This window comes from Lathamus discolor, chromosome 3 (assembly GCF_037157495.1).
Source record: "Lathamus discolor isolate bLatDis1 chromosome 3, bLatDis1.hap1, whole genome shotgun sequence".
NCBI lineage: Eukaryota > Metazoa > Chordata > Aves > Psittaciformes > Psittacidae > Lathamus > Lathamus discolor.
Window position 1 is genome coordinate 23,397,813 of NC_088886.1, and position 27,012 is coordinate 23,424,824.

General features: G+C 44.2%; 1 protein-coding gene across 6 annotated transcripts in view; it reads right to left on the reverse strand.

Annotated features, from left to right (window-relative positions):
* Positions 1–3,603: 3,603 nt before the first annotated feature.
* Positions 3,604–27,012, reverse strand: part of RASAL2 (RAS protein activator like 2) — a 185,663-nt gene continuing 162,254 nt past the window's right edge. For 2 of the 6 annotated variants that reach the window (XM_065674106.1, XM_065674103.1), the window contains exons 10-19: positions 26,774–26,918; positions 25,653–25,889; positions 24,719–24,920; positions 21,833–22,032; positions 19,979–20,840; positions 15,588–15,722; positions 14,022–14,224; positions 13,435–13,522; positions 10,722–10,752; positions 3,604–8,759 (exon numbers count right to left, since the gene is read on the reverse strand). In XM_065674106.1, the coding sequence (XP_065530178.1) occupies positions 8,617–8,759; positions 10,722–10,752; positions 13,435–13,522; positions 14,022–14,224; positions 15,588–15,722; positions 19,979–20,840; positions 21,833–22,032; positions 24,719–24,920; positions 25,653–25,889; positions 26,774–26,918 (2,246 nt within the window). In that variant the 3' untranslated portion in view covers positions 3,604–8,616. The remainder of the gene's footprint in view (positions 8,760–10,721; positions 10,753–13,434; positions 13,523–14,021; positions 14,225–15,587; positions 15,723–19,978; positions 20,841–21,832; positions 22,033–24,718; positions 24,921–25,652; positions 25,890–26,773; positions 26,919–27,012) is intronic. The other 4 variants (XM_065674107.1, XM_065674104.1, XM_065674105.1 and 1 more) reach the window with 3 other exon arrangements.

Consider the following 27,012-nt stretch of genomic DNA (forward strand, 5'->3'; position numbering starts at 1 on the left):
AAAGGGCAAGGCCCTGTGGCAAAAGGGGACGTGTGCTCCCATGCATTTCAGCTAATTTGGAGGCCGAAGTCAATTCTCTGACTGTGATGAGAACTGAAACCCACCCCGTGGCATTTCAAGGCCTTTCTAAAGTAGGTTTTTACAGGACTCTCCTGGTTAGTGTCCCTGGTAAGGACAAGTCCCCTTACAGAGACAATGCTGGCACTGCAAAACCATTTTCTGCATGCAAGTCAGGTGCTGAATGTGCAGAGGGTGTCACAGTCAGGCTACCTGCCAGAGCAGGGCAGCAGCGCTTGCCCTCGAAGGAAGGGGAAGGCAGCAGCCAGCGAATTTCTCTCCCCCCTGCCCCCAGTGCCAGGTCCCAGGTCCAGGGAGGTTGACCCAAGCACTCAGCCGTGCTGCTTCTACACAGACCTTTCCACGGAGACAAAACCAGCTCCTTCAGATGGAAACCGCTTCTGCAGCCACTGCAGGTAGGCTGGGTAGCCGGTTGCTCTCCCCTATCTTGCCAAGGGGTCACAGAAGTGTCTGAGCCCTTAATGAGCTCTTGCCACCCTGTTATCCGCTCTGTGCTCTGCTACACGGGGTCTTGTTCAACCTCCTCTTTTCTACAGCTCCCGAAGAGATGAACCTTTCTTCTACCTCAACCAATGCAAAGAAGGGGTGTAACATCTGAAGCAGCACTGATGCTGAACCTCCAGCCTGGACTTCGCACAGATGGCAGGCTGTTGTTCCACACAACCATCTCATAGGCAGGTATCTACCACAGCTTTACTGTGCTCAGCTTCCTTTCCTAACAAGTTTAGTTTGCACCTATACATTCAAAGCCAACACTTCTGTGCACCCACCTCTGTGAGCCTTCTAGTGCTCGACAAGTTACACACTAGTGTTGCACATCCTCCTGGAGGGACTGTCCCTGCAAACTACCACATCCCTTGTGGTACTCTGCATTTGTTCGGTTATGTTCAGTAGTGTTCATATTTGCTTGTAAATACACTGGGCTCCTAATTCTGAAAATGGGTTTTCACCCATGTGACTCTGAAGAAGAGGAGAGCATAAACCAGCAGGTGATTTAGGGGGGCAGGAAGTAGCTCCCATCAATAGAACAGCTACTCCTACAGTAATAGATCATAAATCAGTAATTTCTGTTAGTGTCCAGCATGGCACCTGCACGTTGTTTGGCTCAGGTGAGCTGAGTGTAGGGAAAGAAGCAACAAAGGGTGAACAAATGGAGGTTGCAATTTAGCTGTAACTCTTCCTCCTTCACTGCATGCAGGACTTCCTCCTTGCCAAGCAGAATAGGAACTGCTCTTGATATCTGTATCCTGCTGCAAATAGAGGCCTGGACAGCAGAGAAAAGGGGGTGAGAAATGTCACTCATCTCTGTGCAGATCACATTTCATTCTGCATTAGCTTCTGTCATCACTGTATTGTCCTTCACTCCTGGTGTCAACACTAGGTATCGGTCCCTCATGATCCCCCTCTCCCAGATAGCAGCACAATGAATGGCCTTAGGATGTAGTATAACATAAAAGCTGGGAGAACCTGGAGGCTGCAGGGAACATCCATGCTGAGTGCCCTGCTCCGGGAAGCTACCCTGAAGTCTGCAGTATTGATCATAATTTCCTCTGTTTCAGCCAAGGCTGCTCTGCTGCTGAGCTGGCCTAAGTGGGTGTACTGAAAAGCGGGTCCAGCGCCACAGAACTCACATTTCCAGTCACATCAGCAGGATTACGTGTTCCTATGGAGCTGAGTGAGGACAAGGTATTCATACTCCCTGCAGGAAGAACTGACAGGTAGCCAGGTTTCATGCCTACAATCAAGATATTTGATCTACCTCTCACAGCAAAAAGCAGGAATTTAATACATCTCCTGGAGACATGAGGATATTTAATCTGTGGGACCAGGAGAAAGGTGAAGGACAGCAACATGAGACAGGTCGTAGTCAGAGCAAGGACTCTCTGCTCATGAGACTCATATCTCGGTGTAAGCAAATTGGTATTCCATCTGCAAATGGATTTAAGCAGCAGCTGCTGCATTCTTGCGTACAAGAAATCATCAAAGATTTTACATCCTTTGGGCAGGAGGACTCTTGGAGGGGAGCTTCTCCAAAGGAAGCTCCCAGCTGGAGTGGACGAACTGCAGGAGTGATGAGGACAGGCTCCAGAGCCCGAGGTGTTTTGTCCAGAATGGCTGGAAATGGGAGAAGAATTTACATGTTCTTACATAGAGGAGTTTCACACAGTAGAAGTAAGGAGGCACATCCAAGGTAAAGTGGGATTCAACATCCTCATCAGAATAGAACACTTGACTATCAGCTGTTTCAGGACAGTCACACAGGACTTCCCACAGTTTTAACTGTACTATTCCAGTGCCACTGCTATTTATGCAGTGCTCCTGCTCTACCCTCACCTTCCTCCCTCTGCTTCAAGTCAGCACACCCTCTGGCTGTGTCTCCACCTTCCCCCCAGCCCTGCTTTCCCCAGCCTATTCCTCTCGCATTTAGATCCCCTTCCACCCCTGTTCCCAAAACCATACAGCAAACATGATACCGAGACCACTTTCCCTGCTAGGCCCACACCCCGTCCTGTCCCTCGTCTCACCTGCCTCTGCCTGGCAAGATCCACCTCCTTCAAGGCACCGTCTGTGCTGCCAGAAGCATCAGGCACCGGCTCTTTTGTGTTCTGTACAAACATGCAGGAAGGCAACTCTCGGCATGAAAAACTTACAGCCTAAGCAAGAACAAGGCAGAACACGCAGGGGACCTGAACAGAACAAAGTGCAGGGCCAGGGTGGAGGCACACAGTTAACAACTGCATGTTTGCCGTGTGTATTTTGCAGGCTTCAAAGCTATGGAAGAAAATAATTAATGTGAAACGAAAATAAAAGACTTTAAGCAAAACATCCCCTGCAGTATAGATTTTACACTCAGCAAGTTCAATGTGAAAGGTTTTCCCACTCGTTAGATATAAGGTTTCCTACATGTATAAAGAATAAATATAAATTGCTTAGAATCCAGCATTTTATGTGAATCTGTAAATAAACAGTTCTGTATGCCTGTGCCTCACTGTAGCTTTGGGCTGGTGCACGAGAACCTGTAAACTAGGAACTGATGGAACATGAAAACGGGGCTGATTGCATCCACTGGCCTGGCATGAGAGGAACAAGCGCATTAATTAACACATGGTAGCTCTCTTTTTACCACTTCAGATGCTATTACCCAAGAAATCCCACGCCTGAAAGCAGCAGAGAGCAATTCTCCGTGTCTCCACACCTTGTCGCTCTCTCACTCCACACCACCAGCTATTTCCCAGCAAGCAGACAGCTTCGGAAAGCCCCGGGAGGCAGAGCTCCGGACCGAAGCCCTGGGACCTGCGCTGGACACCACCCCAGCTAAACACCCAGAGGCAGGGGAAAGGAACTAATCGTGCCGCTCTGCCCGGACCCCGTGGTAGCTCCAGATGCCAAATGGGAGCTACTCTGGCCCAAACATGAAGTTACGCTGTCTTGAGTTTCTCTCCCCCCTCTGAAGCTACACAAGATGCAAGCACAACCTGAGAGCAGAAGAGCAGAATAAATCAGCGCAGGTTTACCGAGTCAAAAGTGTTTAAAGTTAAAGTTTATTTGTATTCTTTGTATGAATATCAATAAAAGACCTCAAATGTATCTATATCTGTACATATTACAAGAACCTTCAAAAATTATTCACAGAACAAAAATAAATCTTCTTTAGAACAAACCCAGGCAATGAAATGCAGAAATGGATCTCAGAGACCAAACAGTCCAGTGCTACTAGCATAAAAATACGGCTTGAAAAAACAAGTTTATTACTTTCTAAGGTGTACTTTGTTGAAATAAAAAATAAATTATTTAGAGCTATCATTGTAAAACAGTTCTGTGCAGTAACACTCTTTTTAAGGCCCTTGAGACAGAAAATCTATTTTTACAGGTAGGATTCCTGGCAGGCATGATCTGTAATGACATGCTCACTCTCATGGGAGTTAACTTAGTGTGGAGAAGGAAATACCTAAAAGCATCAGCCTGAATTTAACCCTTTTTGCTCTGTCAGGCTCAGCTGGATACCTGCGGCTGACCATGCTGATCACGGATGGAAACACATTTAACAGTTCAGTCCTGACAGGAATCATTCTCGGGAACAACACAGACATTTTTGCAGAACACAAACAGAACTCATACATACATACGCGGTGACCTTAGCAGGTAAGTACTGCTGAGACATTCCATGGGCACTGCTGTAAAATTGATGGACTTCAATCACTGAGTTTTCATCTATCGGATGAAAAAAAAAAGTCTAAGCCAATCCAAAACAGTTGCAAGAACATAAAATAGAACCCATTTCTTGGAGAACTTATTAGATGGATACAGGATTTATTACTGGATACACCTCATATCCTCTAACTAGAAAATATACACATCCCTTTCCACACTCCTCTGGATCCCCTGCCTGAGTTATGCCACTGGAGAGCAATGCTGCAAAATGTGTAGCTGTATGAGTCTGTGCTTTTATGCATAGCTGCCCGTTTCTAATACACCAGTGAAGTAACACTTGGTAATTCCTGAACATGAAATCTGTCTACTTCCCTTAAAGAAAAAAAAAACCTGAACAGGTCAAAATCCCTAGAGTTGCAAAGAACAGGCATTTACAGGATGTCATTCCCGGGCCGTGCTCCCTCCCTTTTCCATTAGTGTCTATTCCATGTCATTCTGGTCACCTCTGTTCTTCACACACTCTGCAGACGCTACACACAACACAGTCAAAGGTCACAGTGCTACAAAACACTGCTCCATTTCCCTGCCCCACGATGCTGGCTGTGAGCTTCTACTGAGAACTCTGAAACCTTGGCAGAATCATCCCAGAACAGCATTGAGTAACATGGCCAGCAAGGACTGAGATGCCAGGATGGGGTGAGTTTCCTGTTTCAGTCTACATGAGTATTACTCCTACAGGCAATTAAATTTTTCCTGTACTACAGCTGTTCCCAAATAAGAGCAGCAGTTCCTTGCAACAGCATTAGACACAGCCCGATGCAGTTGCTTAAAGTATGAACCAAAACCTAATGTCTGTAATGCTCATCGTCAGACCTCATGCTATTTACTGCTTCTCCCATTGCTGCAGAAACCCACTGGCTATTAGTCTTAAACCAAAAGTGACTGGGCCCAGTCAGGGCTCTTTCTTCAAAATAGATTGACCTTTTGGCTGCCACGTAGTTTTATCAGACTAGACAAAATAGAAGCTGGCATTTTCACATGTTATCAGCTTGAGGTGGCTTAAAATTTCTCTAGAAAGCTGCTTGGTAACAAATGAGGACAGACAGCTGCCTGCAGGAGTCAGGAGCACAATGTTTTGTTCTGCAGCTAATCAATTTTAGTCTTGCAGCACCGTGAGTCTGCAACCTTCACCTCCTTTTGGGTCATCAGGCAACTTCTCTACAGCGGGAGTTACAGGAATACGCTTTAGTGTAGAAGCTGAAAGTGAAACAACCAGCCTAGCAATAAGCTCTGAGGACAATACTCATGGGTCAGACTCTTTTAGAATAGCAACTTTTTCCTACAAGTATTCTGCAAGCTTAAGAAACACACTGGAGAAGGTACATCATTAGAATGATACATTACTGCAGACCTCACCAAAACATATCAATCTTGGGGCAGGTATTATTTATTTCCCCTCTAAAAATCAGAGCTGAAATGTTGCCCCTATTGTATTTCTCTGCGGAAACCAAAGTGGACACAGAGTCTTCAGCACCAAACCATGCATATCTCAGCCAGTGGTCTTTGATAGATTACCAGAAAGCCAGGGAGCTCCGGCAAAACGCATTTCCCAAATTAATGCTAGACTCACACTACCAGAATGACACATCTGCTTCTGCCTTGTTCTAGTCAATGTATTCCTATGACCACATGCTCTCCTACCTCAGTCACAGAACACCTATGCTGTTTGCACTGTGTAATAAGTAAGCAATACATGTGCCCATCTGAAAAGGCTATCTTGGGGAACAAATGTCCCACGATGCAGCTCTGTAATTACAGTATATAGCAAAGGGGAGATGAAGATCACACAAAAATGCTCAACACAAAGCTTGTTTGTAAAGGTTTCTTGTAAAAGAGAGCTAACTCACATGACAGCTTAATACAAACTCAACAGACTCCCTATGGCTGTGGTGCATGAAGGATGAAAGAGAGGAGGAGGAACTGAAAGGCACAGTTTGAGGAAGAAAATATCAGAGGTCAGCAATGACCCAGAGCTGGAAGACGGTTTGGGAAGTATGGAAAAGTAATTGCTACTGAGCAAATGCAGAGCACAACCCCAGGTGCCTCAGACATTGCTGACTTGGCTATGATAAACCAAGATGGGACAGGGATGCTCCTCGGCCTGTAGTACAAGTCACATTCGAACAGCCAGAGAAGCTCTGATCTAAAAGAACTGAGCATTAAATATAAATCCCAGCTCACTGCAGACAAGTGTTCTCTAGAAGACCTTGCTAGGAGAGACACATACATATATGTTTTTCTTATACATCCAACAACGCAGGAGATGTGGTCTCTGTATTTATACATAGTTAGCAATGGAACATACTTGGGTGATGACGTTTAACTGACATACTGTAACACAATGACCAGGCAGAACAGTTAATGTAACATACTCTGCCACAAGCTGCATTTGCCCACAGAAGTGAGATTAATTCATTTCCAAAGAACAAACTTGACAACAGACACTGAATATGGGTTTCTCAGTATTGCCAATCCTTCATGTTCAAGGCAACATGGGCCGCTTTCAGGAGGTCAAGAAATAGCTTAGAAACTCCTATGGTTTTAATGTAGTATAATTTTAGAGATTTGGAAACTATGGCCAGAAAGGATAATCAGATCATCAGCTCTGACCTTCTCCACATCACAAGCTATACTGTTTCAGCCAGGTACCCCCCCAGCCACCTCATGAACTTGCTCCTAGCTGCAGCCTGTGAGGTACCCTCTCAAGGTTTTCTCTTGAAGTCAATGCTTCCCGTTTCTAATTTCATGTTTGAAAGGTCAATCATACTCAGTATATTTCTGTAATTGCTGTTGTAATTACCTTGTTTACTTTGATAGCCTGGGGGCTAGAAATGTACACCAAAGAGTGAAAGTGGAGCTTTACACCCTATTACTTGAATCTAGAATCTGGGGTTTTAAAAAACCCCTCTCAGACTAAATATTGTAGCCTTTGATGAAATCATGAGAATTGACAATACTGTGTCATTTACTGTTCATCTTTTACAGTTTGCGAATGTCAGTATCTTCCACGAGAAGGTCGCTTTGTAATTACACATGCATTCACATACAGCCTAGAAGTATGTGCCCGTGAAACACAACTGAAAGCAGTTGGGGATGAAAGCTTGGTCAAAACTCCTTAAGAAAAAAATGGTGTGTACAGAACTTCCCCCAAACCCCTTTGAAGTATCCAGAGAAAGGAAAAATTCAGTGTAAATGGAAGATCTTTTAACACAATGAGCAGAAAGAATCTTTCGCTGGAACTAGACTGGCTAAACTTGTAGCTGAAACGGTGAAACTGAACAAGAGTTAAAACATAGAAATCCTCTAGGAAAACAGGAAATTTTGCATATGGAAGCCTACTTTGCTGGGCACGGGCACCCTTTGGTTAGCCCTTTCCTCAGAGCACTAACCTGACTGTTCCTGGTGGAGCGCAGAGACTGAATTCAGGGAGCCACTGCATGGTGCACAAGGTGGGGACCGGATAGAAATTTAAAAAGAAGTATTTACAGGTCTGTAAATTCTCAAACCGGAAAATATAAAACTGCATTAGATCCGGGGTAAAAGAAAAGAATCCTACCTTGAAAAACTGCAGATTCCCTCTGTCTGTCTGATGGGAAGCCTGCCCGTGTGCAAATGCAAGGAAACAAGCTTGCTGCTCCGAGTTTTTACCTTGTTCAAAAAGACTGACAATTTTCTGCCAGAGTCCTACCAAAATCAGGTATGGGATGCAGCAAGGGCCAATTTTCTTGCTAAAATGTTTGCTATTGAGTTTGCATTCAGGTAAAGAACAGCTAGAGAAGAGGGGAATAAAACCAGCAAATGAGTTTTCTTACAGAGTTCATTTCACTACTATTTCACTCCACTCATGTACTTGTATCAGTCAGCCCGATATATAGAGCTGCTGTCTAATGTAACCCACTGCTCATCTCTCTCTCACCCACAACACACATGCACTCACACTCCCCTCTTCCTCCTCCAAGGACTGCAGTGCTTTCAACCAGAGAAAAATAATAATAATAAAAATAGCAATAATTAAAAAAATCTACAGTATTCACTTCCTTTTGGTATATTACATCGGCATTTTCTGTACATGACCCAAGAGCTCCCTCTATTTACACAGTGATATGGAAGGACTTGCTGTCCGGAGCCCGGTTCTCCTGGCCTTGAGTGGGGAATTTAAGCCCACCTTTCAGAGTTCTTTCTCTTTTCCATTTTTTTAGCAGCATTATGTAAACCTGTAAGGGGAAGGGGGCTACTTTGAAGGTTTCTTGAGTCTGCTCCCTCTTGCCCTTCTCCTGGGGAGATGGCTGGCAGCATCTGCCCAGTTAGCAGCTGCTGTTTTTGAATTCACCATTCTCCGTGATGGAAAGCTTGGTGGGATTGGTGGGGGAGATGCCATTGCGGACTTGCATGCTGTAGCGCTCCTTCACCTGCGTCAGGGCACTCATCAGCCGCGTGTTGGCAGAGTCCAGGGACATGATCCGCTTCTCCTGCAACAAACACCCCACAAAGTCAGAACTCCTTCACAAATGAAATTCCTTTGCCCCACAAGCCTGCTTTATGGGGAACTTCCAGGACCTGGGGCTGTGACAGCATCTTCAGATGATTTCTAGACTGAGGCAGCTTGTCTAACATTCTCTGATAAGATGGGATGTCTGCCTCTTTCTGTTTTCTTGGGTAACGTGGCTCCTAAGTGCCACAGGCCCTCCTGGCCTTTTTGCTCGATGGAAGGGGAGAGTGAGTTGGTTACATTGGTGAATCGATCCAGTCACATGGGCTTTATCCAGACAGCCTCCAACCGAGGCAGATGGAAATGCAGCATTTGGGAGCAGGGATGGAGGGTGTTGGTGTTAATAACAACAATAGCCAATTTATTATTCTTTTTTTTTTTAGAAAAGTGTTAGAAAAACAGAAACAGGCAGCAGAAAACAAAAGTGGTGGAGTTTTATCTGGCAGAAGAAAGTGCAAGTGGTATTTAACAGCCATTGTCTCTGTGTTTCGGATGGAGTGTGCTCAGAATAAACTCATGGTATGCTTGAAATAAATAAAAATAAGCACGTAATGGCAGCCTGCAGTCACCAGCAGGAATGAGGGTGCAATAGCAACATAGAGATAAAGCAGCCAAAAGCTAAAACTAAGGGGTTATTTGAGGTGAAGGGGAAGAGGGCAGTGTGGGTGGAGGGGGAGATGCCATCGACAGAACACAAAGAACAAACACTGAACACACTGCTCCTAGACCCATTCCAGCTCAGAGGGGCTCCCGGGCTCCGCTGAATCCAGGGTTTGCACATGCCTGTTTTGATTCTTCTTGCACAGAAAGTGCCAGCCTCCACTTTCAGCAGAAAGCTGAAGGATATGCACTAGATTGATAAAAAATAAAAGCCCCATCAACAAAACCCAGCCTACCAAGAGCTAGATTATCCACAGTGAGATAAAGCACTGGGGGTCAAGCCAAAGAGTTGGTGGCACAATTAGAAATGACAATTTCCATCTTCCCTCAAAAAAAAAACACAAACAAAAAATCCAGCCACACAAAGCAGCAACAGAGCTGGCACAAGGTAAATGTGCTCTCCCTGCTATCAGCTGAATGGCTTTTCTATTTGAGAAGGAAAATGTCTAATTTACTGCAATCAAAAAAGCTGCCTGCAGAACTCTTCCCAGTCCAGCCCATTGAAAAACAAAATGGAAGGAAAAATGATGCACAGAAGGCACAAACATTGAGGGGTAATTCAGACACACTGCTCAGGAGACCCAAGAGCTACAACAGCCCCTTGAGATCTTGAATCCAGCACATCAGCTGTGTGGTAATGTTTGCTTTTCTCAGTGGGCTTCCCCACAGGGTTAAGTGTTAGGGTGCAAAAACAAAGCAGAATTTAAGTACTGCTTGTATCACAGCCCTGAAAAGGCCAAACTCTGTATAGCAAAGCAAATGGGGGAGGAGGCATAAGAAATCAACAAACAGCAAGGCAGGCTATAGCCTGCCCTAGCACTTCCCTGATCCAATTAATATAAGCAAGGAGAACAGACAATGGAGGAGCTAAAGGCCTTATTCTTTCCTCCCATGCTGAAATAAATCCTGCTTTAGCAGAAATGTGTTCTTCAGCAAGTTAAAGCTCCTCCACCTTAGACTACATTTCACTTGGAATATATAATTTAAAATTAAAATTTCTTTCCAAAGAGACTCTTTTCAAAGAGTTAAAAATGAAAGGCTGGTTACTTTCTGGCACCGATGAGCGCTCGCTATGCCAGTTTGCAAAACAGCTGGAAATCTACACTTGGAAAATCAGTGTTAGAAGTGTGAGCTTCTCACTCAAAGGAAAAAACCATTTAACATGTCTCTAACACACATGAATTGGGCACAGGGAGTGGGAGGAGCTGGAATGGGTAGGAGGTCAGTGCACTGGGCCAGGACTGGGTACTGCTCAGCTAGAGAACTGATTGGGTTTACTTGCCTGTTTGAATTATCTCATTCCCATTTATGACCTGTAATTTAACACAGCGGAGATGTCACTTGCAATAGCAACTGGGCTAGTACTCTTAGCAGCTCCGCTGCTCCAAGGAGAGTCAAGACAGACTTAGCCCCTACCCAGTCAGGGAGGCCCAGAGCCAGCCTCTGGAATGAACCACAGTGCACAAGGCACTGCCCAGAGCCAGTGTGAGCAGCACTGATACTGAGAACAAGGCTGTCCTTGTGCATCCATGCAGTACTGGGTGCTGCACCTGACCGTAAGACAAAAGAGCAAATCCTGAAAAGCATCTTGTGTCAATGTAACTAAGCACAAGAAGCCTGGGTTACTGCTGTTTCCTAGCAGCCATTTAACCCTTCAAAGCAGCTGTCATAACCTTGGTTCCAACTCCACTCCATAAAACTCACATGAAAAAGACCTTTCATTTTCTAGCCGCTGCTCTATCCTTTTGCCAAATGAATCACAGGCTAAGAAAAATCTTCCAAATGCAACTTAGAGGGATTGCTGCAGAATCCAACAAACAGCTGGGCTCCTCTGGCATGCCTGTTTTGAATCTTTCATCAGTTTCCTCTTCTGCTCAGCTACCCATGACAGGGCAATGACAACTAAGCTTCCCCCATGTACTGACAGGCATTGAAGCAGTTAAGGTTTGCTGACCACCTTGCTTGCCCAAGTAGGCAACAGCTACTTCAGAAGAAAAAAGTTCCAGATTAAAAGAGGAATCATTAATTCTACTGTTTTGATACTGTTTTTTTCCCCAACAGTTTCCAGTGCAGGTGATAAATGCTGCATCATTTGATCAGGTGTGATCAAGGACCACACCTTTCCAGCCCTGAGGGTTTGAAGCTTTCACAAGTCAGCAGCAGCCCCCTTTGCCAGCTGGTGACAGAAAGTGACCAGCCTGGTCCACTGGTCCGTAACCTCATACTGATGCTGAGAGCCTACTGGCATAGACAGCTAACAAAGGCAGAGGCAAGTTTCTTATTCAGTCACAGTCTCTCAAATCCTCCCCTCCAAAAATCACTTTTTGAGTTTGTGCAGTGCTCCTTTCACCTTCTTGGGACAGATGAGAAAGGCATCACCTCCTTCAGAAAACAGGCTGCTCTTTGGATGAGCTGCCATTCCATCAGTGTAACAGCAAGATGCCCTGACTGTGCCTATCTCCAAGAAATGGCCCTCTCTGATCAGACTGGAGGCTGCTGTACTGTTCCCCCATCACTAATAAAAAAATACAGTGACTGACTGCATTCCTGTTCATTCTCCAGCATTGCACTCTCCCACTTTGCATTTTGAGTGCAAGTCTTCACAAAAAGGATTTAATCTTGAGCTTCATCTAGCAAGGGTAACTACACCAGTAGAGTCTCCATGTAGAGTATCTTTCACAATAACTAGGAACTCTACATCGTAAAATTCCAGTAGGATTTTCTTCTTATTCTGCAAGGCTAGGTAGCAGAAGTGCCATGTTTTTGTACACAAGTGACTTATTCAGATTAGATGCCACGGACCCAAAACCACAGCTTTCATGAACAGTCTTTCTGAAGGACTGTGGGAATATGGGCAGACGTATCAGGAGGAGCAGAGCTTTTCAAACTGTCAAAAAGAAATCTGCTATAAGCATGTTCCCAGCATTAGGATGCTTTGACAAACTTTCTTTCTTTTACTTCCTATATTCCTTAAAGTTCCATGTGAGCGCAAACATTTCTATTATTGTTGGCCATTCAACAGGAAAAAACGCAGCCAGGTATGCCCTTTTGTGCTCCCAATGCCTACACTCTAATATGGTAGTACCATCTTTAACAATGTTCAACTGAGGCTCCCTTTTCCCACTCCTCTCTGTGTACAGAAACAACCTCCTGAAATAGCTTGGGTTATTCCTGAAACAGGTCATCTTCTTAAGATCATGTGTTAAGGAAAGTTTGCAGTTGGAACTACTGAAAAGCCAAGAAGCAGGAAAGATGTCCTCCAAATGCAAATATCACAAACATAACATGGCAGGCAGATATCAAACCAGTCTCAGGTTCTGTTGTACAAGCTTTGCTCTCTGGGATCAGCACAGACACAGAAGAAAAGCTGAAATGATCCCACACAATGCACCCAACATGCATTGCCCCCTGGGCCCCACTTTCCACGGCTAACTTGTGTTGCCTGAGGCAAGCACTGCAGGTTTGTGGCAAAGTGGGCGTTTCTCCAGGACTGATGGGGACAGTCAGATGGGGTGAAATGCCACATATGACATTATACAGGGCAATGCTCCATTGCAAGCATTCTCTTTTCTTGACTTGAACGTTCAAAGCCATGCTTTTAGCTTGCATAGCTGAGATGCATGCACATGGCAATTAAACTACACTGGTATGAGGCACAGCTTTTCCAGAGTTCCCAGGCCCACACTTGGAACAATGTCTACACAATGCACCATTATTCCTTTACCCAGTTCGGATCTCACAAAGTCGAAAATGCTCTGGAGAAGTGATCGCTCCTGTGATTTGTTGTCAGGCTGTCTCAAAGCCTCGTGTCACGCAGTGAAGTTTTCACTAATTAAAAAACCCAATTCTCTCCTAGAAGGTGGCAAGTCACATGTGCAACACCATGGGCCAATACTGGCTTGGGAGGTAGGTAACAATGCTGGGCAGGAGGATAGGGGAGAATAATGGGTTCTATGAACAGAACACTTGGTTCTTTATGATCCTGAGCTCCTTACCTGTGCATCAATAATTTTCTGCTTTGCATCAATGACAGCTTGCATCTCTGCATGATCCTTCTTCAGCTCCTCTTCAACTGCCATGAGTCTGATGAGCAAAAAGAGGTACACATTAGGATGGTTTAATACTATTCCAGAGTGTTTCAGGTGCTCTGGCATGTTGGTCTGACTTCTCTGATTGTCCTGGCTCTGCAAGAGAAGAACTCTGCTGCACATGGAAAAGCTTATCTATCCATCTGATACTCCCAATCACCTAACCGTGTTATTCTCTAAATGGACATTGCCAAAAATGCAACTCTCAAGAAACTGTTGTCTGCCTTGAGTACATATTCCAAACAAAGCAAAAAGACCTGGTTTAAGTACAACAGAGACCAGGGTTAAAAATTCCTAAATATTTTCCTTCACTCTCCTGGCAATGTGGGGCAAGTTTCCACACATGCATCCCTGTTTCCTCATCTGTAAGACAGGATGGTATCAGTCCAGAAATGTTAAGAAGCCCATGCCACTACCTTCTTTAGTCTCAAAGAGAACACATGACATAGGGGAGCTGCTTGACCCACACAGTCCCAAACTTTCCAAAGCCTCACCGGCTGATGATACTTTTCATCTGGCTGTCCTTCTCCTCCTGTTGCCTGCGCAGTCTCTCCTCACTGTCTTCCAGCCTAGACTTATACTCCATCAGCAGCTTCTGCATTTGCTGCTCTTGCACCAGGAGGCGCCGCTCATACTCCTCCAGCCGGCGACTTGACACCTTCAGGCGCTCCTTCAGCTTTGCTATCTCTTGTTCATACTGCAGATGGAAAGAAAGAAGGAAAGAATCAGATGCAAAGGAAAAATGAAAAGATCAGATCATTATAATCTGCTGCTGCTGTTCAGAGAAGGACATGTTTTTTCCATGAAAACTAAATTGGTAGAAGGAAATGATAAGCAAGCAACTGTGGGTAACCACAGGCGAGGAGGACGCAGGCTCCCGCTGAAGGCATTAAGCTGTTCACACACTGTAGGATGTCATTCTGTAGCACAATTTAAGCAGTCAAAGGGCTTTGAAATGGCTCCACAGCCCTGACCGCTAACACGCCCAGTTGCTCCACACTCATGAAGCTCCCAGACAGAAGCTGCCAATAGTGCTCAACTGGGGTGACCAAACTTCCAAAACAGGCTGGTATAGGACCCAAATAACTCATTCTTCAGTACCTAATCAAGGCATGAAATCATGTGTGAAGAGAGAGCAAACCATTCACTACAGAATAGAGCCTGTGAGTTTACCTGGCTGAGGTTCTGTTGATCTACTTACTGTCTGTATGGACAATCACTTCTGCAGTAGTGCAATGGATCTCAACATACTCCACTTTTCTGGGAGTTCATTCACCTTTCCTAACAATCATGTGTTCCTGCTTCTTGTCCACCAAATGTCCTCCTCCTCACTTCCTGCCTTCTCAAAATACCAAACCTCTTACGAAACTTCATCTCCATAGCAGCGTATAGATGTAACTGTATTTGGAAAAATGGTATCTACTCCTGGATATAAATATGCTTAAAAAAGAAAAGATCTTGGATGTTTCTTTGTAGCCCAGAAACACTGTACTACCTAGATGACAGGCATTTGGCTCAGGTGAAGCCCAACATAAAATTTTAATGCAACAACTGATGATGACTGAATTGCATTTTACATAGCTTTGTACAATCACTTAGCATATCCTCAGCTATACTCAGTTGGGTTAACAATCATTATTTTTTTTTAAATGGAGTTTAAAGATCACTAAAGTGCTTTGCAAGCATAGCAAAATGGCAGTATGCTGTAGCTATAGTGTTGTCATAAAAAATAATGACTTGAGCAGGATCTAATATACTTAGGCGGTGTGACTCACAATGCACTTAAGTGCCAAATGCCAGCCTGTAGCGTACAAACTCTCAGCTGTGTCAGTTTGCACCCATTTGACATGCTACAGCCTGTATGTGGGCTAATCTACTGTATGGAATACTGTATTATAGATAAGTGTGACAGCAAGTACAGCAGGAAGTTATGACAATACAACCTGTGTTTGAAAGCACGACTGTCACAGTAGCTCCTGAAAGCCATTCTGAACTTAGCTGTAGGGTACACAGGACTCAGTGGCAGCCCCTGAGCTGGCTGCATACAGAATAAAATCTACCTTCTCAGCATGCTTGACTTCGTCTGGATTCTGCTCTGTGTCCTCCTCTACTTCTTCATACTGTCCATTATTGAGAACCCATGCAGCTGTCCTTTCCACTGGTGACATTGTGGCAGAGTCCACAGGCGACTGAACCTGTAGCAGAGATACCTGTAAGCATTTTTCAGAGAAATCACATACAAATCAGCTCTAAAATACAGTTTATTTGGAGGAGAAAAATTACCATGAATCTGTCAGTCTCAAAGAATGCCCCAAACCTCTCCTGCAGAGATCCTGCATCCTCCCTTGACCTTGGGAGTACTTACGTGAGCCTCTCTAAAACCAATGCACTTTAGAAGTTTTTCTGCCTAAATTAGTTTCTCGCTGGAAAAGTTCTTGGTTCCAAGTCCTGTTCACACCCACCCTCTGCCAGATTTTCAGTAGAGCTTTCTCAACCTGTGATTTCTCTCACAAAGAAAACAGAGTGACAAAGCTTCACTTGCAGCCCGTTCAGGTAAGACAGATTGGTTTCTTCGGAGTACTGAGGAGCTTGACTTGGGAGCAGCTTTCTCAGCCAGGCTTGGCAATAGAGCATGACTTGGATATGAGACAGCACAGCAGTACTTAAAAGTGGCAAAGAGGTGTAACATTATCACCATAGTGCCTATCAGATTTAGATGGTCTGTTGTAGCATATATACACAGACAAGGCTGGGAAAGGAAGTCAGAGCCAGTAGTGCTTACTAGGACTGTAAAACATCATCAGAGGCTACCCTTATTAAGGGAATCTGAAAAAGAAGCCAAGAAAAGAAACAAGGAACTCTGCCTGGCTGGGGAAAATATGGCTTGCTATAAATTCCAAGCAATTTTCATGGACAAAGACAAGTTTATAAGCACAGGAATTAGCATAATTATCCCTGAAAGAGCAACACTGTCTTAACTTTTTGAGAAATGTGAAAGATCAACTTCCCTCACCCCAACTATAGCTTCTTTTTGTGCTCAAGCAGCTCTTCAGCTCACTGCATCATTTCACTATTATACCAAAGTGAAACATATTCCCTGGCAGAGGGATCTGAAGTCTCATGAGCTCTATACGGGAGTAACAGCTTCTTTACATGACTAGGCAAGGGATCATGTCAACCTCCATTTTTGCTTCTTGTGTTCATGAGGACAGGGCTGGTGCATGCTGTGTACACCCTATGCCAGCTCTGGCCAGAGACTCTGCTTGCAATGGCTCAGCTGTCCTGAGCAGCGATGAAGACTCCAGCACTGGAAGAATCCTCAGCAAGAATGGGTATAAAGGCAAAGGAAAGGAGTAGAAATTAGGCAAAAATCCCTACATTTGGCAGAGACCTTTTCGCTAGAAGGAAGCCTTCAGAGCAGAAAGGCTAATAGCCACTTTCAAGTGCAGTGTGACAGCCTGGCAAAGTCCCTTAGATTTTTTTGATGGTATTTGCTGTCAGGCAGCCATAGCAAGGGAGACTGTGAAGTGTGTGTGGCCCTGCCACAGGCCATTCTTGAAGGTAAATACTTTGGCTCTGGGAATTTGCTGGAGGAATTAGGAACAGCTATAGATGAACAGTGTCATTGTTCACTGGAGTTATGGAGGACTAAGATAGCAGAAGGCTGACTATAACCTTCATCACCAGCCTTCTAACAGACTGCTGATCCGTGGCAAACCTTGCCAAACTACGTTGCAAACTGTAGGACAGAATATTTTCAGCAGCCAAATTCTGAAAGCCTACAAAGACCAAGTGGATTGCAAGCACTTCACATGCTAATGGGTTATGAGTTACACTCTAATAAAGGGCAAAAAAAAGGAAAAGCTTGCTAGGAACATGTATTAATTCCCCTCTATGCTGCTCTTCCAGAGGAACACACTGACATTTCTATTCCCACCTACCTACTAAATGGAAATGGAAGGCAAAAAGTGACCTCTCCCAGCAAACAAAGGGCCTAGCTCTATATTCAGAAACAAATGGGACTTGTAGAGAACAGAGTCTAATAATTATAACGCCCACAAAGCATGCCTAGAAAGAACATACCCAACTTCACTTTTTTCTTTTCTTTTAAAAATAAGAACAAAATTCCACAACACAATTTGCAATTAAAAGGACGCAATAGAATTTGCCTCAAAAAAATGTTGGCCGCTCCATTTGGCATACTTCAAGACATTTCTCAAGGGTGTGGGGAAGTAAAGAGCAAATTGATTCATCTGAATAAAGTGGGAGCAAGTACTCTAATGAATCCAGTGGAAATAATTAGTATGGAAAGTAGAGTGGAAAAATAAGTGAAAGCACATTGCCTGTAAGAGAGAGGAAGGAGACTGCCCTAAAGCCAGTCATAGTCACAGGCGTCTATGAAGCTGAATGTAAAAAGTAGCTAGAGGAGAGTCATTGTGTTGCTAAGCAAGCAAAGGTAACTGATTTACTGGGAGGCAGTTGGCTAATCAGCAACCTAAGATGAGCAGAGCCAGAGGTTTGCAAACAGCTGAGTGCTTCTTGTATATACATATAGTGCAGAAGCCAACCGAGTAAGGTGTATGCACAAAGACTGGAGACATACCACCTGTACTTTCACCTCTTTCTCCTAACACCTTCGATGTAAAACCTTCTTTGTGAATTTGTGTAGACACTCCCCACAAGAAGCCCTGAGGAATGACACAGCTCCCTGAGGATTTTGGCTAGGACACTGCACAGAACCATAGAATCAAACTCATCAGATTATTTAATACAGGTTTACACTGGATGCCTGAGAAATGCAAAGGGAGTTTACCCCTCAAATTTATCCTTCTTACTCACCTAAAAAATTCCTACTACCTCCACACTAGGCTTAGTTGTATTCAAAATACTTCACTTATCAACCCCTCTATGCCCAAAAACACAGGCTCCAAAGGACACAAACATATGCACTTCAAATGATGTGCAGTTGCTTTTTTTGGTATTACTAACTTGGCATATTAAGCTTTGCTTTGTGATTCAGTGTTTCTGCTCTCCTTGTACTTTAATGAACTTGAGGTATCAAAGTAATTTTGAAGCCCTGGGTTCCCAGGCATCATCATCCAGATTCTCCTCCTTACATCTGTAACATTCTGGACTTCGCCAAGAAAGCTACACCAACAGCGATACCAGCAAAGTCTTTGGCAGACGAGAAGCTCATGCTGGCAACTAAGTTCTTCTGCCAGCTTTAGGTTACAAGTGTTCCCCCAGCATAATCATGTTTTCACCAGAGGTTTTGCCCTCAGGGCTATGTCAGCAAGGAGGATCATAACCTCCTACTCCTTGCGGATATACCTCCTCCAACAGCACAGTGCCGTCCCAACCACAGGGGCTGCAATTTTCTGGAGTGAAAGTCCTTGCTTGTGCCTGTCTGCAGATTAGCATCCTTCATAGAAGGTCTTGTGGAAAGCAGGAGCTTAAAAAACTTCCTTCTGTACTAGGTAAGGTTAATCAAACATGACCATGTTTACCCTCACAGTGACCACAGAAGAAAACACTTAACCCCAAGGAATAGTGCAGGTGGCGTCTTCAAGAGCCTGCCCTTGCCCAGCTGATAAGTCTGAATGCACTCACATGACATTTCTAAAACCAACCACCTTCCATTAGACCTACAGACCAAGATATTTTCTACCTTTGCTGTAGTACCAAGCATTCAAATACTCATTTTCTATTTAACAGTAAACTAATTTAGGAAAAGATTTTCCTACACAACAACTCACAACAGGATTTTTTTTTTAAGGTAAAGGAATGTTGGCTTTTTGACAGGAAAATCTTGATTTACAATTGCCCATGAAGAACTGATAAAGTGCTTCAGGAGTTGGTACATATAAGCACTGCTTTCCGACAAGTGTTTGCGTTATTCATAGTCTGGGGTGATTAATGAAAAAGAAGTACTTATTGGGGAACCAGCAACAGATTGCTGCATTATGGTGAAACACAGATTTCTCCACACTTAAGATAACTGTACTTACTTATTATTTTGGCAGCAGTTTATGATATTTTCTCTTTGTTTATTTCTCTGGTTTTACGTAACTACCTTTTAAATTAGCACCACAGGGCAAATGCAGTCTCACGTGGCAACTTCAGCTACAATTTAGAACAGAGCTTCTTCTATTTGTTTTATTCAGGGAAATTTCCAAGTTTTGTTTCTTTCAGCACGCAATGGAAAACTTTATTATTTCTTTTTAATATTTAGTACAAAAGCATCCAAAAATAACAGGTAGGCTAGGCTTGCCAAGCTTGTAAGAGTAACAAAGCATGACTATTCTGTACACTTGCTACTGGCCACTGACTTAAAAGTGCCAGTAAGTCTTGATTCAACTCAATTCAACTCAAAGGTCAAAAGCTTCGAAGCTTGACACACCAATCAGCTAAACATCAAAGCAGAAAGAACGTGGAAAAAGGCTTTCCTTACCTGCTGTGTTTGTTGTCTCTGAATTGCCCTCACCTTTGGGACAGGGCTCTCTCTAGAGGATGAGGACTGTTGCCGGGACCGGCTCCCATTCTGAATGGGTTCAGTCACCATGGCCCCGGACACTCCTGACATGCTGCCTGTGCTCCGCAGGGAAGCACTGTGCGGCAAGGACTGTGGTGCTTTGGCCCTGGCACCCAGTCCAGCTTGGTCCATTTTGCGGATCTGTGCTTGGCTGCTGCTGTTCTGGCGGGGCAGTGCGATGGGGACGTGCTTGTCTGGGACTGTGTGGCGCCGAGAGAAGTCCTCGCTCTGCGTGCTGCGCTTGGTGAAGTCCTCCATGCTGCTGTTGCTGGGTCCGCTAAGTTTGAAGTCTTCACTGTTGCTTCGGCTCTGGGAGCTGGCAGTGCTCAGGTTCTCCAGGCTGGAGTCCACAGAGGCCTTCGGCATTGGTGGGGTTGGGTTGTTGAGATGGTAAACTGGGTTCTGGAATGACAGAGGCTGGAGGCTGCCCTGTTGGTTCAAAGCGGGGTGCAGAGGCCTTCTCACCTGGGGAGCACTCTGGGGTGTGCTCTGAGTTTCCCACAGCTGTTTGATGTTTGCCACCTGTGTGACAGAGAGCTGGCTGCCAGCTAAGCGCAAAGGCACGTCGTGCATAACAGAAGCATGGTCAGTGTGAGCCGTGTGAGGGTCTTGGAGGTCCATGAGAGAGATGCTACGTCCATTGGGCAAGATGCTTTCCCTTTCATCCTTATCTGAGTAAGTCATGCTCTGGGTGGATGCCTGCTGAACCAACAGTAAGGTCTTGCCCCTAAAATATCCATCTACATTTTCCTGGGTTGGAGACTTCAGCTTATGCAAGTCACTGTGGAGCAGAATGGAATTTGGTTAATTTTTAAGCAGACAAGACCCTTAAAGATCTGTCCCAGAGAAGTCTTTCCACCTCATTTAACCTCCCCCCCATCTGAAAGCTTCAAGGAACCAGATTTCCTTTTACGAGCTCTTTGTGTTCAAGTCAGAACACACTCTTCCTTAATTACCACTTATCTTTGAGAATTACATTTGATTCAAGAAGTGCTTCATCTTCATTTTTTTTTTACAGGTGAAATGCAAACCATTCCCATCAAATCCTCCCCCCTTAGACACTTCTGTCTTCAGCAAGACTTCAGAGCAGTTCAGATCCCATTTAACCCTTTACCAGCATTATGTACTGCTGGGGTCTGAAAATTCAACAGAGTTGTGTGAAGGTACCTGCAGATCTAGATGTAAACTCAGAAGGCAGACACTTCCATGTAACAAAACCAGCTCTCATACCTGACAAAACTAGCCCTCGTATCTCAGACAGAAACTACTCTTAAGACCGCAGTATCAAAGCTCTTTAGCAGTTCCGTCATGTCACAGCTTTTTGCTTCAGATGAACAGCTATTACAGTATGCAGAATACTGCACTGAACAGAGGAGGGACTACTTTTGCTATTCTCCTGGTAACAAGTTCTGCCTACAGCCCATCTTATTTATTAGCAGTAAATAAGTGGTCTCATTGCCAGAAGGAAGGACTATGGCTGACTGTGCATCCAGACACTCAGACTAGCAGTAAGTTGCAAAACTCTGTTTTAGCAGCTGAAGTCATTGACCCCCAGAGACATGTTTGAGTCCTGAGTAAGTGAAAAGCTTCAGGTCTCTAGTGCCACCTTTTGTAACTCTTATTGGGACTGTGTATTCCCTGTGACAGAGGTCCAAGCTCCCCTTTCCTACAGCTGGCCTGGGCAGACAGCTCAGCTGATGAAGCACTTAACCCTTAACAGGCTTAACAACCCCCTTATCCCACATCTTCCCTTGAGCTCTGGATGTTACATACCCATCAGTGGGGTCCTCAAATATCTTCTGAAGCCCTGAGGAGAGACTGCCACTGACATTTGGACTAGAGCTGTGCTCAGTGAAACGCCTCAGCTGCTGCTGTATTGGCGTAGGGTTGGTCATTGATTTGGTGATATCAGCAAGAATACGAGGAAGAGGTCCCAGTTTTGCCACGGTCGCCTGTAGGAAGGAATTTTCACCCTAATTGGACAACAAGCACCGCAACATCCGCCAGTTTTTTGATAACGATGCACAGAGGCGGAGGGGTGGAGGTGGAAGGAAGGAGGGTGGGTGGTTGTGTGCGGGTGTGGCAGGACCATAATGCAGTGTTACGGAGCAGCGTAACCACGGCGACGAGATGGATGGAGGAGACGAAACGGGGTGCAGCAGACATTGAGGAAAGAAAAGGAAATAGAAAAGAAATTAGGATTGACCCCCAAAAATAAAAATCATGCTCAATAAAACAAAACTATTGCCATTCCAATGCAAAACTATCATGCAAAGCAAATTAAGTCCAGGGTGGGTGAAGTCGAAGTGAAAATTATGGTATCTATTCATTAAGGTGCATTCAAAGACTACACATTGAGCTAGTGGGGGGACTTTCCAGGCAAAGGATGTCATGTGGTAAAGGAAATGCATGCCAACAGACAAAGGGATGCGGCATTCAGGTGGATCATGAGAGAATTGCGAGGGTTGAGGGAGATGGAGAGAAAGGAAAAGTTTTCATTTCATAAGCTTTTTGCTTTTGGCATCCTACACTGATGCCACCTTCTGTAGCACCCTCTTATCAACAATTAAGGCATTCTTCCTACCTAAAAGTGAAAAATAACTGCATGAAAACATCAATGTTCCTCATCCCAACATTATCACATCAGCCTGGGATTATCTGTGTAGCTTCTGGTTCAATTACATACTAGCTCAGTGTTGGCCAGGCCTAGGATAGGAGGAGCTGACCTTCCAGCAAGGAAGTCTGCTCATTCAGGCTCTGTATCTTTCACCCCTCTTTGGGTCACTGCTGGTTATTTCATCTACAGGGCATCTTCAGGCTCTTGGGACTGCAGGAACAAGGGGAAAGCGCTGGAGGTTTAGAAAAAAGCAAAGCTCTGCTACAAAGACAATATTCTTTTCAAAGATATCCTTATTTTTCCTGTAAGCTGGTATTCAGTCAGTTTGGCTCCAAAGAAAGGTCTCTTTGCAGACACTTTCACATAGCACTTCCTCTGTGTCTGTTAAAATCTCTGAGGTGACTTCTCTCATCATTTCCCAGTCATTACCTACAGTAAAGCAGTATTGCATGTAACTTTACCCCTCAATTCTCTTTTTAGCAAACCACTATACCAGCTCCCAAAGGACTGTTAGGATAGATCCATGCATCTATAATCTACAAGAAAGGGCAAAGCAGATCTGCTTTGACAGTTTATCCAGGCCTGGCTCCTCCATCTTTTTGCAGCCCAAGACATTTAAGACTGTTGCATTCAGAAAGCAGCTCACAGTAAGTAACACCAAGTCTAAAGATCCATTTGCAGTTCTAAAGACTGGAGCTGGGTTTGTCTTCACCTGATACCTGAGCAGCGTAGAGGGAGGTGGCAGTGTGCCCTGCACTGGTGGGTTTACCCCACCTTGTAGAAAATGGGGGATGATCTGGTCTTTTGAGTGCTCACTTTGCCTGTTTTCCTAAGGCTGCTGAACTGTCTTTACAGCTGACTTTGCTGCCTACGACATTCTGAATGTACACTGTGTGTATGTAGGAGGGAAACGGAAAAACAAGAACATAAATTGTTATCAAACGAAGATTAACTAAGGTTAATATATATTGCCTTTTAGAGTCAAAGACATTTCAATTTACTCTGATGCAACAAGCTCATTTTTTTTTGTTTTCTGTCTTAAATGATGTACTGCGAGAAAATAGATACCCAACAAATAACTGCTGGCAAACCTTAATGCAATAAAAATATTAAGAGTACATTGCAATTCACCTCACCTCTCCAGTTTCAAAAGAAAGAATAATATAAATGGAATATGGACAAAATAATGCAACCTCTAAAAGGTGAAAATGGAACAGTTCCAAGCACTTGTAAAAAATAATGACTCACAGCTCAGCTTTTCTGGGTCTTATCAACTACCTTCGCTATCAAAGGTTTTAATGGTTTTGCATCCTGCAAAGTTAAGGAAGAACAAACGACTGCCATTTCTCCTTCTATAGCTAAATGGAAGCAATGTTTATTGTTGGTGGTATCTACTGCAATCAGCAGAACAGAATCTGGACAATGTATATGACCCCAGCACAATACATGACAGAAAGCATCTTGCTTTTGTTACAGGATAAAACTGAGATCCAGGTTTTTACATGACATCCTCTTTTATACTAAAAACTAATCTGAAGACTGCAGAAATGAGAACATTAAGGTAGACTTTGGATCAGGTCTTTCATGAAAAGTCTGCCTGGCCAACACATTACTCCATCAGTGCTGGGCAAAGTAGTGTCTAGTGTGCAGCAAAGCACTTCCATTAGCATCAAAAAGGGCACTGCAATATTTGCATTTTCTGTCCAAACACTCTTCCTTTTTTCCAGCTCATTTATCAGAAAGGACTGGCTGCTCAGTGAATTCCAGGTCTACTTTTAAGTGCTGCCCTCTCCACCATTGAACACCCAACCTTCCTTAAGGTGCTGCAAACTGTTTGCACTTACTGCTGAAGCCCAACCACTTCACATGCCCCGATCTGAAATCATGGAAAGAACAATTGTGAAATACCACAGTCAAACATTCCTCGCAAAAGCAATTCTCCCAAAAGCAGGCTTCAGCTGCTCCCTTGATGTTTCCTCGTGTTTACTGTTGCTATGATACAATTGCCAGATTCACCCTCCTGGGCCTCCAGCCTGCTTTACCTTATCAAGTTGGGACACAACTTCCCATAGGAGGGAATGCAAAACTGAGAGCTCTCTGCCCAGGTCGATGTAGCCCTCAAATCCAGGCATGTTTGAGATGGTATCTGGATTTGAGATCTCCAGGAGAAAACGCTTCATTCCTCCCCACTCATGTTCCAAAAAGTCATTCATGAAGGCCATATATTCTTCCTTATTACCAAACCTGCAAGAAAACAGGGGATGGGGGCAAAACCCAGTCAATAATCTCAACACAAAATACAGAGTAGAAGTGCTTACAGTCAATTACTCAAATGCTTAACTTTATACCTGCCTTTCCAAAGATTTGTGCTGGGAGCCAAAAAAACCAACAACAACAAAAACCACCCAAATAGGACAATTTAAGAGTTTCACTGCTTTCTTTGACTTACTTAAATACTAGTAATTCAGTGTTCATACTATGATCAAGGACTCAACACATCTTTCCCCCCCTCCCTCTCACCCTCTCTCTCCTTCCTTTTCTGCATCTCCTCCCCTTTAAGTGAAATGCCATGTCCTTTGTTTCATTCAGATAGGAATTTTGGAGGGAGAAAGGAGGAAAATCGTGATCCCTATTGGGAACAGGCTTTTTTTTTTTCTTTTGAAATAGCATACACACTGACATGCTAATGCATGACTCTTCCTGGTCTTATACTGTGTCCCCTTTACTGAATTCAACACAACTCAAATCTGCATGCGAAAAGGAGAATTTATCTAGCTCAACACTGAGGTGTCTCAAGGGGAACAGTGCTCACATGTAAGTGAGAAGTTTCCTGCTTCTCTAAAGCTGACTTCAGTTTGCCAGAGAATCAGCTGCCTGCAAACATGACTACCAAGCAGGGCTTTCCTTGCTCCATAGTAACCTGCAGTGACTTGCACCCCTAGAGGCAAAGATTTCAGTTTTACTGCCACCACTTACTTAGCAAAATTGGCAAGATTCTGAATAACTTTAGCAATAAGTGTAAGTGTGCGAGACGTTCGGTCATCAGGATACTCCTGCATGAGGCTGAAAAGGCTGGGGGACATGATAGCGGGACACAGGAAGCGAAGGAAGAGAGAGGCACTGATCAGGCGTTCACTGATGTCCTGCTTGCCCCTGCTCAGGCACTGCTGCTTCCAAGATGCAAACACCTCCTTCAGCTCACGAGGAAACACACTAGAAAACAACAAACCAGGAAATAAAATCGTATGGGCAATGAGATGCAAAAATTTGAACTGGTGACCAATCACCTGCAATAATTACCTGTGAGCTCTTCCCTCTCCTGCCCCCCCCCCTTCCTCTCTGTAGGGCAGGAAATGTCATTAGGTATCTATTCTTAGATTCCCATTTAATCCGGTAGTACTTAAGTACTCTTTAAAGCATGCCTTGCTCATATATGTTAAGTGAAGCCATTTTCAGACACACTGATTTGCGAGTTAAGAACTTATCCATTGCTACCATGGAGCGAACAGGGTGTTAGAACATTAAAAACACACTGAACTGAACTCGTCTCTCTAACTGAACTTCTTATTTTGCTTGTCAAAATCTCTCTCAATATTTCACATGTGCTTCATCCTGAAGCAGAAAGGGCCTTCTCTCACTGCTACTCAGAAACACAGATTAATAGAAATCTCTCTGCCAACATTTCCTCCCTGTGATTTCCTGTTCAATTCTACAGATTTAAAGGGTCTAAAAGGTTTTTATACACATCAAAACTTTCAACTTTTTATTCCAAGTTCAAGCTAAGCTGTTATCTTCTCACTTTATTCCCTTCATATTGAGTCACAGCTCAGTATGCGTTCCCTTGGCAGAGTATTTCAGCAGATGCTCCTGTCAGGTATGGTGTGTGGGACTGGAATACCTCAATTTGGGCAAAAGATCCACCTGCAATATGGTGTCACACGTAGTAAGGCAGTCAGGAAAGGAAACTAAGTCAGCCTCAGAAGATAGATGGGTGTATGCTATTTCCCCGTACTGCTGTTTTCTTGTCTTCAGAGGAGGAACGGGCACCCTCTAAGCAAATGACCTAATGGGGGAAAAGGGGAGGGAAGATGCCTCACCAGTAAGAATTGATAATCTTGCAGAAAGCCAGCTCACAACACATTTTCAGGTTGCTCTGATGATCTGTTAATTCACTGGATGAACATTTGCTGGGATCCACTTCACAGTTTTCATCTGACTCATACAAAGCCTTGATAAACTCCCCTGGACAAAGGGAAGAGGATGACAAACCAGGGTAGTTATATGAAAAGCCTTCTTGACACACCTTTAAATCCTGCTTATGTCTTTCCTTGGCAAC